At 36.8% G+C, this 17616-nt stretch overlaps 2 protein-coding genes and 1 long non-coding RNA gene across 7 annotated transcripts; 2 read left to right on the top strand and 1 right to left on the bottom strand.

Annotated features, from left to right (window-relative positions):
• The first annotated feature begins 592 nt into the window (after positions 1–592).
• LOC113168570 lies at positions 593–5526 on the top strand. Of its 3 annotated transcripts, none has more exons than XR_003299461.1 (4): positions 593–756; positions 1640–2489; positions 2600–3484; positions 5493–5526. It is a non-coding gene; the product is annotated as an uncharacterized LOC113168570 (long non-coding RNA). The 3 variants fall into 3 exon arrangements; XR_003299462.1 differs by lacking the exon at positions 5493–5526 and having other exon boundaries at positions 1640–2129; positions 2388–2489; positions 2600–3866; XR_003299460.1 differs by lacking the exon at positions 5493–5526 and having other exon boundaries at positions 2600–3866.
• Positions 5527–5555: 29 nt separating this feature from the next.
• Positions 5556–10272, top strand: LOC113168344. The gene is made up of 10 exons (XM_026369362.1): positions 5556–5681; positions 6362–6546; positions 6894–7034; positions 7362–7500; positions 8046–8223; positions 9049–9190; positions 9500–9643; positions 9864–9916; positions 10018–10095; positions 10202–10272. The coding sequence occupies exons 1-10, from the start codon at positions 5556–5558 to the stop codon at positions 10270–10272; spliced, it is 1257 nt and encodes a 418-aa protein (XP_026225147.1).
• A 4209-nt stretch (positions 10273–14481) lies between these two features.
• On the bottom strand, positions 14482–17489 carry LOC113168512 (Fc receptor-like protein 5). 3 transcript variants are annotated; one of them, XM_026369579.1, is made up of 6 exons: positions 17451–17489; positions 16916–17182; positions 16552–16797; positions 15970–16041; positions 15409–15552; positions 14482–14741 (listed from the first exon to the last, which is right to left on the bottom strand). In XM_026369579.1, the coding sequence occupies exons 1-6, from the start codon at positions 17479–17481 to the stop codon at positions 14683–14685; spliced, it is 819 nt and encodes a 272-aa protein (XP_026225364.1). In that variant the 5' UTR covers positions 17482–17489; the 3' UTR covers positions 14482–14682. The 3 variants fall into 3 exon arrangements, with proteins under 3 accessions (XP_026225364.1, XP_026225365.1, XP_026225367.1); XM_026369580.1 differs by having other exon boundaries at positions 14482–14738; XM_026369582.1 differs by lacking the exon at positions 15970–16041.
• Positions 17490–17616: the final 127 nt, after the last annotated feature.

Genomic DNA, 17616 nt, shown 5'->3' with positions numbered 1-17616 from the left:
CTTGGAAAAAATAATGTATTCCGTGAATATTCAAATATGTTATTTAAGTATTTCCTTGTTCTGTCCTTATTTGCAGTTTCCTGTATTTTCATAATGTTTATTTCCTATAGGTATTGAATGTGATCACTCTACATGCTATTTTGTCCTGACTATTAAATAATTATGCCACAGCAATTTGCATAAAGTTTAATTTCAGGTTTGTGTTTTCTTATGTTGCTACAGTTCAAGTTTTCACTCAACAATCATGACCCATTTACACAGGACTGTTTTCTAGGAACACGAAAGCATAAACCAGGAGGGGAGACACCATTCACTGTAAATTTTACCTTTGATGTAGATTCACTTTGTAACAGTGACAAAAACACAAATGTTTCTAAATACACAGCAACCTACAAAGAAGAGGTTATTTCATATAATGCAATCTGTCAGAGCTCACAGTACGTGTTTACCTCTTTTCAGTGTAGTTACACTTCAGGGAATTTCCAGTTTTAAACAAACTGTCTGTTTGTGGGTGTCATGTTTCAACATTTAACTTTCTCTCTATGTAAGGCAGATTAACTTATTGCTCTACTCATGCACCCTCCTTGCACTTCCTTATACATTTTGTCAATGTGAACTTCCTTCAAGGCAGTGGGTTAGTTTAACTTTCCAGACCGTATATTCTTTTAATCATTCCTAATTTGATTGAGCACAATGAAGGAGAAAATGGTATTCTTTATTTTTTTTTGTTCATTCGGGCTGTCACTGCCTCAACAGGTATGTTAATTATGTGTTACTTTATAATATGCATGATAACTGTGAGTTCTAAACTGTTTTAAGGTAAGGTAAGGCCTGTAAGTACAAATCAAGTTATTCACATTTTTTCTATAAAAACATTTTTTGGCTCCTAATATCCAGCATGTACCTCATACAAACAGAGGATTAATAATCTCCTTAGAAAATAATAATTATTTTAATTAGTTGGTTTCTAACACTGAGAATGTTTTCTAACTGATGGCAGTGTTTACATTTTAGCCAAGAGTCAATACTTTGAATAAAATTTGAATAAAAACATACAAGCATGAGCTACATCATAGTAGTACTGTAAAATATTTTGAACTAAATAACATACCAAAGTATCTAGTAATTATAAACTACACATCCGAGCAAATGGTAAGTAAATACATTTCAGAACAGAGCCTTTCTGTCAAGATTCTCTGAAGTTGTCTAGAAGTTGAGTCACTGCGACTTGACTAAATTCTTGTCAGGTTGAAAAGTTTCACTACTACATCCCAGTAGCTTCATCAGTCTTAAGGTAGTTGGTCAAAGACCAGAAATAAATTTTCCAGGTTGGTTTCACTTCATCTAAATAAGCTCATTAGGTGAAACAAGACAAGGTATAATAGCAACACCTCTGCCGACCCCTCAAACACCTAAAGTGGGCCATTTGGTGTGGCAAGCCTGTGTATGTAAAAGAATAGAGGAGTAAATAACTTATCAAGAGAAACAGCAGATGGCGCTTATTGTCCAGTGTGTTTTAGTTAAAGTAAGTTAATAAAGAAAAGAGGTAGAGTATGTGTAGGTATTTTAAATGCAGACTTACCTTGGTTTGACCTTGTTGTAGATGTCTGAAGAAACCTGTTGTGTGTTTCTCCAACAGGGTCTGTGGTGGTTTGCCCCAATGATCAAGTACAAACATCAGTCAGTGGGTCTGTGATCCTGCAGTGCCACCTAGTTTTCCCAGTAAATGTGAAAAACATGACAGTGGAGTGGAGTCACAGGCACTTTAATGACACTGTTCTTCTGTATCAAAACAAAAAGGACAACCTTCGAGAGCAGAACAACACCTTTACAAACAGAACGTATGTCTACTATCAGGGTCTGAGAAAAGGAGACCTGTCACTGTTGCTGTTCCCCGTACAGCTGTCTGACAGCGGAACATACAGATGTTCCTTTCAAAATGAAAAACTGCAGAAAAGCTGTTATGTTAACCGTCACTGTTAGTAAGTACACTGAAGACAAAATGTCTATTGCTAATACAACTTTTAATATTTTGCAATCAAGTGTTGAAAAAGGCTAAATTAGTTCAAATACATATACGTTGAATTTTTCAGCAGAAAACAAATACTACGAGTATCGGACAAGTATGGGTAAGTAAAAGAAGAGATTGTTTAAATACCAACAAAATCAGTGGTCAGAAATCATCAACATATAAATTAATAGGTAATTTAATAAACAGTTGTGAGCCTAAGCTAAATGCTAACTTCAACATGCTAACATACAATGAGAAGTACATTGTGTTTAACATGTTCTTCATATGAACAATGTTCACATGTTAATCAACTGTATGTGGAAGTTTAGAAACTTGTAAAGCACAGTCCCTGACATGCTCTCTGTACTTCTTTCAGATTGGAAAACTAAAACTTTGATCATTTGGGGGGCTGCCATTGCTGCCGTCATCCTTTTTCTAATTTTTGTAAAAGAGTGTTGGAAGAAAAATGGACCACGACGTGAGTCAACATTTAGATTCCCATGCTTAGTCCGAAACATTGTGTGAAACACATCCTCTGTTTAGAGTCTTAGTGTATGTTGTGTTTTGTTTTTTGTCGCACTATTCTAGTCAATCGCTTGCTGCAGAGCATCAACCAAGACGTTAAAACTGGCTAAACCTGAAGAATTGAAGAATTGAAGAATTTTTAATAACTGGTTGAACCACATTTGGCAACGAGAACCTTAACTGAACTCTTCCTGTAGGATTAAACCTGTGTCTGAATGAGTCTTTTGAGGTCTATCTATAATACATTTACAGTACTTAGATTTCAGAGTCATTGTCCTGCATCGCTCAGCTTCTTTTGAGCTTCATTTAGGAACTTCATCATCTAGTCCATATCATTTTTAAAGATGCCTAAAAAGATTACTCTGGAATAGCCATGATGATTGGGCCCTCAAGAACAACTGAATTAACAACAGGCATAATTCTGTGGTGGAAATCATTGCATACATGTTCTTGTCCTTCTCAACATGCAGTCCAAGTACTTTGACATCAATACTTAACTCAAATGGTCAAAGGTCACAAAGCCCTGATTACAACCCTGTTTCTTCTTCCTCAGGTCTCCTGAAGTGAAACAGAGACAAAACAGAAAAGGTCTGAACAGTAAACTCATTTAAATTTTGTAGAATTTGTATGAACTTTAATGTCTTAACAAGGAAATTTAGACAAAATTGAGCTATTGTTGGAGATTTAGTTGTTGAACTTTGATTACCTCTAGCTTGAACTTTAAAAAATAAAAAATCTGTCTAACTATATCATCTCTATCTATTGGTGATTATGGTATGAAATGTGCTTTTAGCCTTTATTTCTGTAGCTACTGCAAGAAAGAACAAGTAGAACAAACAATATATGTTGATGGAGAAGGACACAAATTGACTCCACCCAAGTGTGTTGGCAGCCAAAAATACAAGCTGCATGAGTCATAAAACATCCCACAGCCCGGATTGCTTTCTTGTGAGCTAACATCATTTACATTTACATTTACATTTACATTTAGTAATCTAGCAGACACTTTTATCCAAAGTGACTTACAAGTGGGGAACAACATCCTCAAGTCTGTGTTTTCTTTTTATTTAAAAGATAAGTGTTTTGCACAAAAAATTAAAAAGCCTTTTATTCCACAATTGTGTCTGTATTCTTTTTCATCTTCTGTGTGGTTACTTGCTTCTCTTTCCCCTATGAAAACATGCTAAATACATCTTAGTGGACTCTTCCATGCATTTTCTTAAGTCATCTGTTATTTTTGATGGAATATGAAAATATCCACCCTTTGTAACACAATACACAATGCCCGTTTTCTTTTTGTTCCACCCAAATAAAGATGAGGGACATGCATGCACAGACACATCATTATTTAATCTCTTTTTTGTCAGCCATAAGTTGGTTTATTACAGTCTCAATGACATCTCTGGGTGTGTCTGTGTACAAGCAAAATATGAGTGTGGGAAACAATGACACACCTTTGATCATAATTAAAAATTCTAACTGTCAGGTAGACTTAGTTATTGCAAAAGCTTTTCAACTTAAAGATGAAAAAGTGTCAGAAATGATCTTATTGAACTCTGTAGGCTTTTTTGCAAGCCAGGTGAAACCAAAGTTATGCAGTTATGCTTTACAGGCTTGAGATCTAATGCAATGCAACACTAACTAAGAGGCTACATTTGGCCACCAAAATCTAAAAGGATTAGATGAAAGTGAGGTAACTGCATCCTTGATTTTTTACCCAAAAATGAATGAATTTTTCATTGACTGGAGAGTTGTACCAAATTGAAAGTGTTTGCAACCTGGGCGGTATAATGGTTGGCACTGTCTCCTCACAACAAGAAGGGCCTGGAGTCAAATATATGACTGGGTGCCTTTCTGCGTGGGGTTAGCATGTTGTCTGCTTGGGCTCTCACTGGAACTCCAGCTTCCTCCAAAGACGTGCATGTTACGGGTAGATCCACCACATATGGTTAATTGGTGTAAAATTGCATACATGAATGGGAGTTTGAATATTTGCCTGTTTCACAGCTCTGCAATGGACTGGTGAACAGGGTGTACCCTCCAGAGGTCAAGCGGTTAAGATCGTGGATGTTCACATTCATTTAGCCATTAGGCTGCAAAATAAGACTGCACCAAAAAAGTGTAAGATAAAGACATGTTTTTCTGGTTAGTATTCTGAACTACAGTAAAATAACATTAGTTTTGCAAAAAATAAAAAATAAATGCTTCTGTCAAATAACTATATGACATTGTTAGTCTATAAAAGTGTCATCACAGTAACATAATTTTCTGTTCTGTTTTCCAAATTCCCTCCAGTATACAGTGTAAGCATTTGTAACTGGAAGGGTTAAAATGGGTGAAGCAACCTATGTGGTTCCCTTGAACAAGGCCCTTAACCCCAGCTGCTCCAGTGGAGCTGCTCAGTGGCCACAGGCTGAACCACTTCCAGATGTTAAGTTAGCCTCTTAGTTAATGTCCTCTGAATGAAAGGTTCAAACAAACTGTCGCTTTAGAGAATTCACAAGATGATAACACTCATTAGCGAACAAGGCTGACAGTTACAACATTCAGCTTTTTGAGACAGTGTTGTGCAGGACTGACGAAACATTTTTAACAACTAAATGCACGGCAACTTGTAATAATATGAATAATATTATAATAATGTGATAATTTCTAGAGTGAATACATTTTTGTGACAATCCAGTGATTGGGACTGAGAAAAACACAGAGGTGAAGAGGAGGGTTATGTTTTGGGATTTCCTGTTTGGTGGAAAAAAAATAAAAAACTACACAAAGCAATAAAAAACATTTTAGATTAAAGTGTATCTTAAAAAAATATTGAACTGATCCAGACAGTTTCACTTTGTCATCTCTGCTCTCTAGGGCAGGCTTAGTGGTAAAGGGTGGAGAGTATAGGAGAAAGAGTAGGGATCCACCTGTTTACCAGCTTTGTTTTCATTGTTTAATTCCATATTAGAAAAGAACATAAGAAGATAAAAGAATGACTCAGGCACCTGTCTGGACAGAGAAACACTACAGTATGTCTGGTTCCCGCATGATCCCCCTGCTGTTGCTGCTGCTGCTCCGTGGCTCCCAGGCTAACCATTACTATGGGACAGTGATGACTTTTACTCCTAAAGACACCAGGGACGACGGATCTGTCGAGGTACAAACAACCTAGCGGTTATAAACTTTGCCCTTGTTATTTAAGTTAGTAGGTAAGTAAATAAGTAAGTAAGTAAGTAATTTAAATAAGCAGCTATAAATGTAGGTTTCACAGTGTTTAATTCCAATTGCAATTTCTTATTTTCTTCTTCTTCTTACAAACTCAATGCATTTTATTAAGCTTTTACCATATGGTATAGTGTACAATTTAATGCAAACCAAGACAGCATCTTTGCCATTAATTCTCCTTTCACAAAGTAATAATCTCTCATTTTTTGCTGAAAATCTGAAAAAACTCATATTTCTACATGTTTGTTGTGGAAGGAGGCGAAAACATTGGAAACACCTCTCGTGTAGTACATTACACTGATACTCCAATTAAGCTACAGCTCAAGGTTCAGTATTTTTTTGGTCTATGCAGCATGCTTGGTGCAATTTGGAGGTGAATGAGCTTCTCAGCGAAGGGGATGCATGCCATCCACATCAATCAAGAAATTTACAGACATGAAGGCTAAATATGATGTTCAAAAAGTGAAGACTTGACTTTTTATTTAATGTTTACACCCTGCCTAAGCATTCAACTGTTTTTTGGCACTCGTCGATCATTGTGATTTTTACCACCACACCTTTACATTACCAGCTTATATTTTCATAAAAGACCATAATGATGTAATATTGCAGGTCGTCTGTCGCTATAAGCTGAGCTTCCGTTCCTGCACCGATGGCGACCAATGGTCCTGTGCCAGTGGCAAATGTGGGACTCAGATTTTAGAGCTAAACATCGTGGACGAGCAGGCTGGGGAGTGGTGTCAGAGGGAAGGAGTCATGACTCGAGAGGTTTCAGGCACCACACAGTTTCAGCTGACGTCAGTAACATACCTGTCACAGTCCTGCTCCTTGTTTACAGTCATGACCAAAGGTTTTGGCAGTGACACAAAATTGAAGACCAAGTTATGATTAGATTCAAGCACTGATGAACTTAATTTCCACAGAAACTTGTGGAAAAAAAGTTATACAAACTAAAGCAGTAAAGTTTGAGAAAGACAAACGTGTCATTGCCAAAACATTTTGCTATAGCTGTATTTCTTAACCCTGTTTTCTATCCTTTCTTGTCACAGTCCAGTCTTCACTCTTCTCTCTCTTCAGCCATCTTGGTCTTTTCTAAATCTCACACAATAATTTTACCACTCATATTGAAATTACAATTCCTTAGGTTGAGCGGTGGCGACTGGATAAGCGGCATCAAAAATGGCGTCAGTAACTGGCTGGCTGTAACTCATGTGGACTTGAGAATTCGCTCCGACACGGGTCAACCCAACCAATCCCCTCAGACTACCATCCTGCCAGCACTGCGGTGAGCCTTATTACTGTTTTTAGTTTTTTAACACTTAATGAACTGATAACTGCAAACAAATGAGACCTTCACCAAAAAACGCACATCAACTATTCTTTCAGTTAGGTTATACCCGGATTTGTTTTGTTTGGTCTTTAACATTGAGGTGGATTTTTTTCCTGTAATATTTAACACAAAGTCTCTGTTAGACCATATAATTAATAATAATTCTGTAAACATACTGTATGTAACATTTAGCTTGATGGTAACCCAGAATCATTATAACTAATAAAACCACAATATCACATTCTGACTTATCTCTGTCTCTGACTCTGTCTCTGTTACCAGAGTTCCCTCAAACTGTCAGAGAGACTTCAACTTTTTGGCCTTTGATCCAGATGGAGATGAGGTTAGATGCAGATATGGGGATTCAGCAGCACAAGAGTGTAATCCATGTAGTCCACCGTCTGTTCTGATGATTTCACCGGTGAGTTCATATTTTTCAATGCGACAAGTTTGGTATTTTTGTCAACAATGTCACATATCCCAACAGAATAATTAAGGTTACATCAATTGCAGATGATGCATATTATAAAATCATTTAGTTTAAAAGATTAGTGAAATAATTTCTTGTAGCATCTAGTGATTAAATGTGTTCACATTTGATTATTTCCATTTAATTCTATGTTTACTTGACTGTGTAATAATTAATAAACCCATGCTTGTATTACTATACTTAATAGTTACTTGTCAGATAAGAGTTTACATTTAAAAATACATAAAACACAAATAATCTCTAATAACCAATTTACTTTTTACCTTTCTGGCATGTTACTAACACTGAAATAGTAGTTACTAAATGTGGCGATCCTCTTATTTTAATTCTTGTATTGATTCTTGTAGCTTATTGCCATTGCTATGCAAGGTGCTAAGGCAACTTCAGTGACTTAAACAAGACAATAAATGATTTTGGCTGCTGAGCAGATGCAACTAATCTATACTAACCTAGGTCTTGTTTTTCTCCTTTTGCAGACTTGTACATTATCATTTCTCACTACTAGCAGCAGCAATGAAGGTCCTTATGCAGTACAGCTGGAGATGGAGGACTTTGCCACCCAAACAATCGTCCTCGAACAAAGTGATGGTGTAAAGACAACAAGAACCGGCAGTGATGCTCTCAGCAAAATACCCATCAGATTTGCTTTAATAGGTGGGATATCTAGAATTGCTCTTGGGTTAGGCTGTAGGTTATATTGGAGGGTTAATTTGGTGAAGGCAAAGCTGCTGTGGAGATAAATTTTGTTAGGATGAACCTTAATAATAACAATGACATACTTCCCAATTGGATTAATGTAATATCAATATATACACTATGTTATGATATTTAGTGTGTAAATACTGCAGAATGCCTTAAAGGCCCCATAACTAATTTCAGATATATAGCCACATTTCACTCCTTGACCTTCACGTCCTGTTTCTGCTCCTATGTCATGTCTCCATGTAGCCAGTTTCCAGTGAAAGTTACAATTAACTGTTAGCTAAGTGGGAGGGGGGGCGGGGGGGCTTTTTACAGCAGGTGGAACCCTAAACATCATCAGACATTACCCGAGTTGCCTAGAGTTTATTCTGTGGTTTTGTTATTCAGAGTTTCTGCCCAATCTGAGAACATGACTGATGCGGACAATCTCTACATAAAACAGCCAGACCTGATTCTCCCAACATTGTCTGGAGTTTATACGTTGCACTGCAGTCCGTCTGTCGTGTAGCTGCCCCCTTCTCCCTGGCTTGCTCCTACATTCAGTTCAAATGAGAACTCATGCTTCAGTGTACTCTTTCACTTATTGGCGAACAGGGTTGATGTAACAGCGATACGGGAACAACGTCCCATTTTCACTTAATTTCCTAGAAATGTAAAAAATATTTATTATAGCATCTTTAAGAATCAGTTGTAATTAAACCCCTGATAAATCAAGTCTGTTCCCAGAATGAAACAGGTACTGTATAAATGAAAACACAAATTTCTTTCTTGTTCCAGTGGACCCAGCTGTACCATCCTGCACAGAAGGACTCTATATTCCTAAATTTCTGCCTCCAACCCCACCTAGTCAGGCTCAGCTGATCACCTATGTCAACCAGACCCTGGAAATTATAATCAAAGCAGAGGCAGTCAACTCCCTGTGAGTAAAAGATGTAAAACAATACACAGCAATAACTGTCACATGTAGATGTCTGAAACTGAAGCATTCACACTCCCATATTTGTTTTTTCCCATCTGCATGAACTTTTTTCTAAGATTACTAATTGTCCGATACATGTATTATTCATTTATTATTCACTTAAATTAATAACTGTGGACTTAAACAATAAATTATGTTGTAATGTTAGCTTGGGGATGCTGAGTGGCAGGTAGAGAAGTTTGCTAGTGGCTGTTGGGGGTCGAAATGAATAAACAAATTCAAAGAGAAAAACTTTTTGTCTTTTTAAAGGATTTCAGGTCTTTTCTTCAGTGGGCCACATGGCATTGTTAAACAGACTAGATCAGAAGGAGAGTTCGGGCTGAGTTGGACGCCATCTGAGGAGGAAGATGGAGAAAACCATCCTATCTGCTTTGTAATCCAGGCAGAAAACAAGTCAGTATACGGCTACTGTGCTAACCTGAATCTTAACCTATTGAAAAAGTCATGTAATAAGCTGTACTGAGAAAGTTCAAATTATAAATATTCATCCAATAATTAATTTCCCTTTCATTGTCTGTTTAAATATTACAAGTAACACATGTTGGAATTCATTTCTTTTATTATTTGCTTTTGATTTTAAGCTGGTCAGTTATTTATGATCTATTTTTCTCAGCCCAACCAAGTATCACTCTGAGCTGCGATGTGTGATTGTGAGTGTTAGAAGCGGTGAGTAATGTCCTCTGGTTGTTCTACTTTTTTTTTTTCTTATTTATATGACCTTCACTGCTGTTCACACTTATGTTTTTCATTTCTACTTTTGTTTTCAGAACCACTTACCACAGTTCTTCCCACAACCTTTCCTCCCCCTACAACTACCCCACTGAATACAACCAGTATACCTCTCAGTAAGCAAATGTGATGAGCACTGATTCCTATTTTAAAAGCATCAGTATGTTTTTTAGTCATGTTGCAAGGCCCATAGTTCTTTATCTGTGTCTGTTATTTTAACAGTCCCAGTTGAGAGCAACAGGACGGTGATGTTAGAGAAGTCCAAAGAGTCTGGTAACGGTCAAATATTTTAGTTCTGTTTTTCAAGATGTATGAAAACTTCACATTTTACAAGCTTCGAAATATTTATAAGAACTTCTAAGCTTCCACACCCATATCTCTCCTTCATACTTTTAGGTGATGCAACCAGTGGTGCTGGCAAAGTTGTTGGTATTGTGTTTGGTGTTGGACTCGTTGCCGTTATTGCAGGCATTGCAGTGTGGGCTGTAAAGGGTTATGCAATGGCCCGTAAGTCACAAACCTTTGCTTTTCCAACCTTCATTGCCAGTATGTATTAATATGAGTAAATTTGTACTTAAATAAATGCTGTATTATTTATCTCCTCAGAAAACTCAGTGATATAGAGGGGAGATGAGAATAACCTGTTCTGGATGCAAAAAGGACTTGACAACAGAGGACTGTAACACTGCACAATACAATGTTTGTTTTGATTTAGAACAAATTTATGGTTTAAATGTGTTTTCTTAGCATTTCTATTTTTATTATACATAACAATATTACTGCACATGATGACCAATGACTAGTATTCCCCATATAGAATTTCAAAATATTTAAACATTAAACAAACAATTAATTTCTATGAATGATTAGAAGCCTTTGCTTTGTCTCCACCTGGTGGTAAGAAATTCACAAGGTTGTAAAGTGAAAGTGAAAGTAGTTGACAACACACAAGAAGCTTTAGCCCAATATGCTGACATACTGAATACAAGTATTTACAATGCCACTCATCTATGGGAGAAAACAGAAATATTGTGATTGCAATAGAATAAACAGTTTTAGGACGCTTGGTTATTAAGGTCAATATTTTCTCAAATAGTTATGATGGTTTCTTTTTCAGAGATTTTATGAAAGCTTTGAAAGATTGAATTGTAGAAATAGATAAGCTGTGATTAAGAAAATGACACCACATAAAATACGCTTAACTATACAAGGCATGGTTAATTATGATGAAACCTACAGTATGATTTCATGTTGTTTAGAACAAATTTTCCAACTAGACCCATGCATTAACCTTATTGGAATATTAGTCTAGACAGATATGGAAACAAATAATTTCACTGGTTCACTGGTGGCATACAACCACACTGTTGTAATTCTGGTTATTGGTGCTATCAGCTATTGGGCTGAGAATATTCTGCTCTAAAATCTGAGCATAGATATAATAATGAAAAATGCAACAGCAGGCAACAAGAAACAACAACAAGCGGGTCAGTAGGGCTAATGGAGAATGGAGAGTTCTGCTTTTCTGTTTCCAAACACAAAATGCTTGTGACTCACGTTGGAATAGTAGTAACACATAGTCTGTTTTCTTGGTTAGGTTTGGTCATTGCCTGTGACAGAGCTCTGTGTTAGGCTGGTGACCTGTCCGGAGTGTACCGTGTCTCTGATTTAATGAAAGCTTGTGTTGGCCTCTAGCACCCCTACAACCCTTAAAAGAAAAAGCAGGTTAAGATAAAAAGATAAATGGCTCAATTGACAGATAAATGGATAGCATGTCTGTGATATTTTGATAGTTTCTGTAATATTAATATATATGGTGTCTTTGCAATTGAAAACTTACATTATATAGACAACTTTACGTGTTACAGGTCATAGTGTATACTGTATGTCAAAAAGTTCCATTACATTTGTCTGTAGTCTGTAGTCCTTAATATGACAACTAGCTTCTTCTTTATCAGCATAATCTTTACTTTAAACGTATGTAAACATCGTTCTTTAATTTAGTGGAATCAGCATCCAATTAACCTACATTATAGACTATACGGTTTCCTATATAACGAATTGAGTGTGATCATTGTGCATGCTATTATTCTATTAAATACTGATGATAAATAATATGAAGTAGAATTTAATTTAATTTAATAGGTTTGAAATTTCTTATGTTGTGCAGACAGGTGTCCACTCTACAATCATGATCCACTTACATGGGACCAGAGTCTAGGAAGAGTATAAAAATTAGTAGGAGGTGTAGATGCTGCGTTCACTATGAATTAAACCTTCAAGATAGATTTATCTAGTGCTAACTTACAAACCGCAAGTGTTCAAAGCACACTGCTCTACATGTTTAGCTGTTTCTAGTGTAGTTACTTAAGTAGAGATAGCTTCTTAGGGAATTTTCATTTTCAATTGAACTGTGTGTGGTTTTCAAATGGCACAGAAATGCCAAAGTGTTTTCACCTCTGAGAAATTCCACTGACCTAGTTTCAATACAGATAACTTTGCCACAGCCAACCCACACTGATTTGTGAGTTAAAGTGCCCAAATTATACTTGAATTAGGGTTTATACTTTATTCTGGCACCATTGTTCACGATTTTCAAGTTCGAAGTGCAAATACGTTATATAGTGTTTCTTTTTTCAACCTTACATTTTTGACCTTCAGACTAAAGACTTTAGGTCTTGTGTCTTTAAGGCCCTTCTCCCTCTCTCCCACCCTGTTTTGATTGGTTAGCTTGTGTAAAATGTCCTGTAGGGTTAAACTATGCCCAGTTAGAGCAGCACTATCCTTGAACAACAACATCCAACAACTAAAATCCTGCTGCATATTGGGGTAGATTGTAAAAACAGGGATCCTTGTTCCGTGAACAGATAAAAAACATTGCTCTGTTGCCATATAGTGATTGTATCCATTGTTCTTATATATTTTCATATTTGAAAAAAGTAAACAAACTGTATTTTCACATGTAATAAAAACATGTTATTTTTATGCTGCATTTGAGAGTTGTATGTTAAGTAAACGGCAAACAGCAGTGAGTTTGTCACAGATATTATAGTGATTCATCTCATATTTGTGGTAAAGGTGGAGTGACACTTGGCAGAGAACCAAGCTTGATAAATATGCCAAATTAAACTGTATGTTAACCAGGTTGTTGGCAACAGAGAAATTATTCATGACTTGCTTCGAAAAGACATTAACACATGTCCAGGCTTGTTGCAGTGAGACAGCTATATGTATGGAAGGGAAAGTGTATGTACAAGCCAATAAATCGTACAATTTCTATCAAAATTAACAAGCAGTTAACTTCTTTGCAAATATTTTCATCCAGAACATCCGCTTTTTTATTGTTTGTATAGTTATAGATAATATTTGTATAGAACACTGTTGTAGCTAACTACCCTATTATATTTACTTAATTTAGTCAAATCAGACCAAATTAAAGTGCATTTGTTTTAAAACTTTTTAAAATTCTGAACATCACACAGAGACAAGGCATGTGTTTTCACTGTAACACAGATGATTTGATCTAGCTCATTTGAGCCGTTGTTGTAAAGACCACTGATGGAAATTTCCTCCTCCATCAGCAATGATGATGGTGAATTAATTTAACTTTAAAGTAGTTTCAGGTTTGTGATTTCTTATTTTGTTCCATGAAGTGACCACTGCACCAATTTATGTCGAACTGCAGTTTAGGAACACAGCAGTATAAACCAGGAAATTTACATTAGCTGTGAATTTAGCCACAGAAAACAGCAACATACACATGTCTAAACATGACAGGTTTTTTCTTGGTTTGTGGGTTGTATAATGGCCAAACATCCTCCCTTTGTGTCAACTTCTGAGAAATAGAACTCACCTACTTTCAATGTGCAATAGCAAACCCACACACAATAAATGCAGACAATGAAAAAAATAATAATTAAAATAAATTTTGCTTTTAATTACAAAAATTGTAGTGTAATTATCATGTAATTATTAAGTATTTCACTATCTATGCATCTCAAATTTTGAGTTAAGTTTAGGAGAAAGTCCGGGAGGCGATGAAATGTCAAATGAAAAACAAAAAAAGGAGTTGGCCTAAAACATCAAACCTCACATGTAAGTTTTATGAAAACAACCCAAACCACTGACACATTTCAGGCACTTGTGACCTGTCTACTTCCTTTTCACACTCATCAGCAGTTTCTTATACAAGTACACATACACATGTATGTATGTAGGTATAAAAGCAATAAAGTTTGCGGGTACATTGTTGTTTCCGTTGACACTGCCACTGTTTACTGTAAGTTAACTTTGAATATAACAGAACCATGTTGAATATTATTATTAAGTTTCTACCTTGGAAATAAACATGAAAAGGAAATCTACCAATTATGTCCCAGTCACAAACTTTGGTTAAACAGCTTATCACTGCTTGGTTTGGGGTCCTTAATACTTAATAGATTGTTGGCTGGACAGACAACACAACAGCAACCCCAGAAGACAATGTAAAATATATTTCCATCTTTATTGAAAGGAGAATAGGGAGTAACAGAATGCACCAGGCCATTGGCATTAGAAGTCACAAGGTTTTTTAATGCAATTTACTAAATGTTTTTGCTGAACCTGAACTGAAGCTTCAGATAATTCAACTGAAATTTGGTGTTGAACCCATGGATACAAGTCAAATGATGCAGGATTCAGCCACTTGTAGCAGGTTTGTGGGATTAAACAACTTCCATGATCACATTGTTGCTGCATCTTCTTGCTGAAACTGTCCGAGCTGCTGCAGGATGAAAGAGATAACCATAAGTAGCTACGCATGTACAAGCATAGACTCAAATTTAGAACTTAATATTGATCTGACTGGTTGGAACACTGCAATAGAACTGTGGCTTAAAGATAGATGTTACGCGTCGTTGTCGAGTAAAATACAACTCTGTAGTGAGAAAGAAGTACATTTAGTGTGGTCATCAAGTAAATTCACATGGTGTATGATGTACAGAACAGGGTGGTCAGTATCAAAAAATTATAATAATCCTGACTGATAAGACATTCTGAAATATAGTTCTGCTCTGTGTAATATTGAGATGCATCATTTACTTTATTTATCTCTCTTTTGGATGATCATGATATTAGTTTTATTTTAGTTGATGGGAACTAAAACTTCCATTCCATCATCTGCAAGTTTAAAATGGTATAATGAAGTGTTCTGATTGGATCATTGGTTACGCAGATGATACCTCATTGTTTATAGCTGACCTTTCATAAAGCAGCAGTTATTCTTACCAAACATTCACTATGAGAATTTAATTAAATATATCTCCTAGAAACCAAAATGAAAACAGCTTAGCAGGCTGAAAGCATAGCTAGCTAACTGCACAAGAATTATGTTATAGCCTGAATGGCTAACATGAGTGGGCATGTGTGAGGTGGAACAGGAATGACCCTACCTCTCTTCCTGTCTCTGTATATGAGTCCCAGTAAGATGGTGGAAAGCAAGTAAGGAAGTCCCACTAACAGGTGACACATCACTCTGAAGACAGAAATTGAACATGAGGATGCAGCTGAGGTGATGTTTGAGGTGGCGAAAGAAGCTGCAATGATAACAAATAAAATCTGTATCATTGGGTTCAACATAAGTGCAATAAAAAAGTAACTAATTAAATGAAGAAAGAAACCTTATAATTCTACTATTAGGTTTAATATATTTAAACTTCTTCTTGTTCTCTTTCGGGTTTTCCCATCAGGAGTCCCCACAGCAAATCCCCAGCAAATCATCCCTTCAAATCTTTTCCTTCAAACATTTGCAAAGACAACTGCTATATGTATTGTTTAGAGTCATGTTTATGTGCTATATATTTATAAGCTAACAATCTTCCCTGAATTTGTAGTCACATTCTTTAATTCCTTGGAAATTATCAGTGTGAAATCAGGGCAGTTGTGTAAAATCAAAGACCGGGTCCTGCAACACAAAGTATTTGTTGATAGCTTTACTGAGGGTCCATGCATACCTGTAATGCTGGGTGTGACGTCTCTGGGTAAAAGCTTCATGTCTGTAGCCGCACTACTGTGATGTGTGGCACCTGTAACCACACCCAACAGTGATGTCACAGTGTCCTGACTGAGATGATGGGCCCAAGTCCATTTACAGGTCTTGGGGAGTGCTACTGCACATCTGAACAAATCTGCTTAAACTTCAAGCCTCTTGATTACAGACCATAACATGGGTGTCAAGCAACCACAAACACTTTTAGTTTTTCTTTTCACTGCATGGTGCATCTCAATCATTTGATCTTTGGAGGTGACTTTTCTGTTGTGTGTGGTACTTGGTAAAAAATGGTGCAGCAAAATGGTGGAGATTTGTTTCCAATCGTATATGATTTGACAATGTTGTGTTGCGATTTATTCAAGAAAAGGTCTAAGCACATAATTTGGCTACTGATTGTAGCACTTGATATGTGGGATGGTGCATTTCAAAATGTCAACAAAAGCAGAGATCTGTCCTCAAAAGTTATTTTGTTACTGCAACAACATACTATTTTTACACATTTATCAGAGTTTTAGTATAGCTATTGTGTTAGTTTTTCTCTCACCATCAACTGCCAACCAGCTGCTTGCTGATTCTACCCCTCCAGAGACGCTGCACATGTAGAGTCCTTCATCAGATTTGGTAGCACTGAGGATGGTCAGCTCCCCTGTGGAACTGCTGCTGATGTGGTGGCCATCTTTATAAAAATCAAAAACATGATCGCTGGAGTTCATCTCAGCTTTGCAGTGTAGAGTCACAGTGGCTCCCTCTGACACAGGGAGGGCAGGACTTTCCAGGAGTAGAGTACGATCTTTAGAAAACAAAGAAACCAATTTTCTTTTATCTTACTCTTAATACAGAACCAGAATTTTTAACATACAATGGCTATGTAAATGTGGTGTTAAGTTAAACTTAGTTTAGTGCACTACCAGTGATGGTGATGTTGACACCGTTGCTTCGCTTCCCATCTACAGACTCGCACCAGTACACCCCACTGTCTGTGGGGTAGGTGGTTCCAATGATGCACGTTGAACCCGAAGAAGTTGAGCCCCAGCCAGAGGAGCAGCGTCTGATCCCACCCCCCATCGTTTTCCTCTTCACTTTCCAACCAGTGGTGTTTAACTGATCCTCACATGTCAGAGAAATGGTGTCGTACCTGAAGAACTGAGACCTGTCAGGGCTGACCCGAAGACAGGCTTGCAACGCACAAGTGGTAAAAGTGTGATCAGCACAGAGGAACATAAAGGAGGTAAAATAGATGCATGGCAGGAAGGAGGAAACAGACAAAAAATAGGTGCGACATCAGAAGAAAATGAAGAGAAACAACTTAAACAGTAATTAATAGCTTTTGAATCCAAAAACACGCTAAAATGCTGGTCATCAGCCAAGATATCCACGGTTTACATTGAACGGCATTTCACGCTAGTCATAGTTTCTTAGAAAAAGAAAGTTGTTTATACTCACACAGCATCAGGCAGAACGGTGTTAGCTGCATCCTGTCCCACTGTGAACTGACAAACAGAGAGTCGCTGGTCCCTGCACTTCCTCTCTGACAAACCCCACCATCAAAACCTTCTCCTCTAATAGGTGGAGCAGAATAGTTACTGATGTCAAATGCCTCAAGATTAAT

The sequence above is a fragment of the Anabas testudineus genome, chromosome 18 (assembly GCF_900324465.2).
Source record: "Anabas testudineus chromosome 18, fAnaTes1.2, whole genome shotgun sequence".
Taxonomy (NCBI): domain Eukaryota; kingdom Metazoa; phylum Chordata; class Actinopteri; order Anabantiformes; family Anabantidae; genus Anabas; species Anabas testudineus.
The sequence above is the reverse complement of the archived record's forward strand: the minus strand, read 5'-3'. Positions and strand labels throughout refer to the sequence as shown.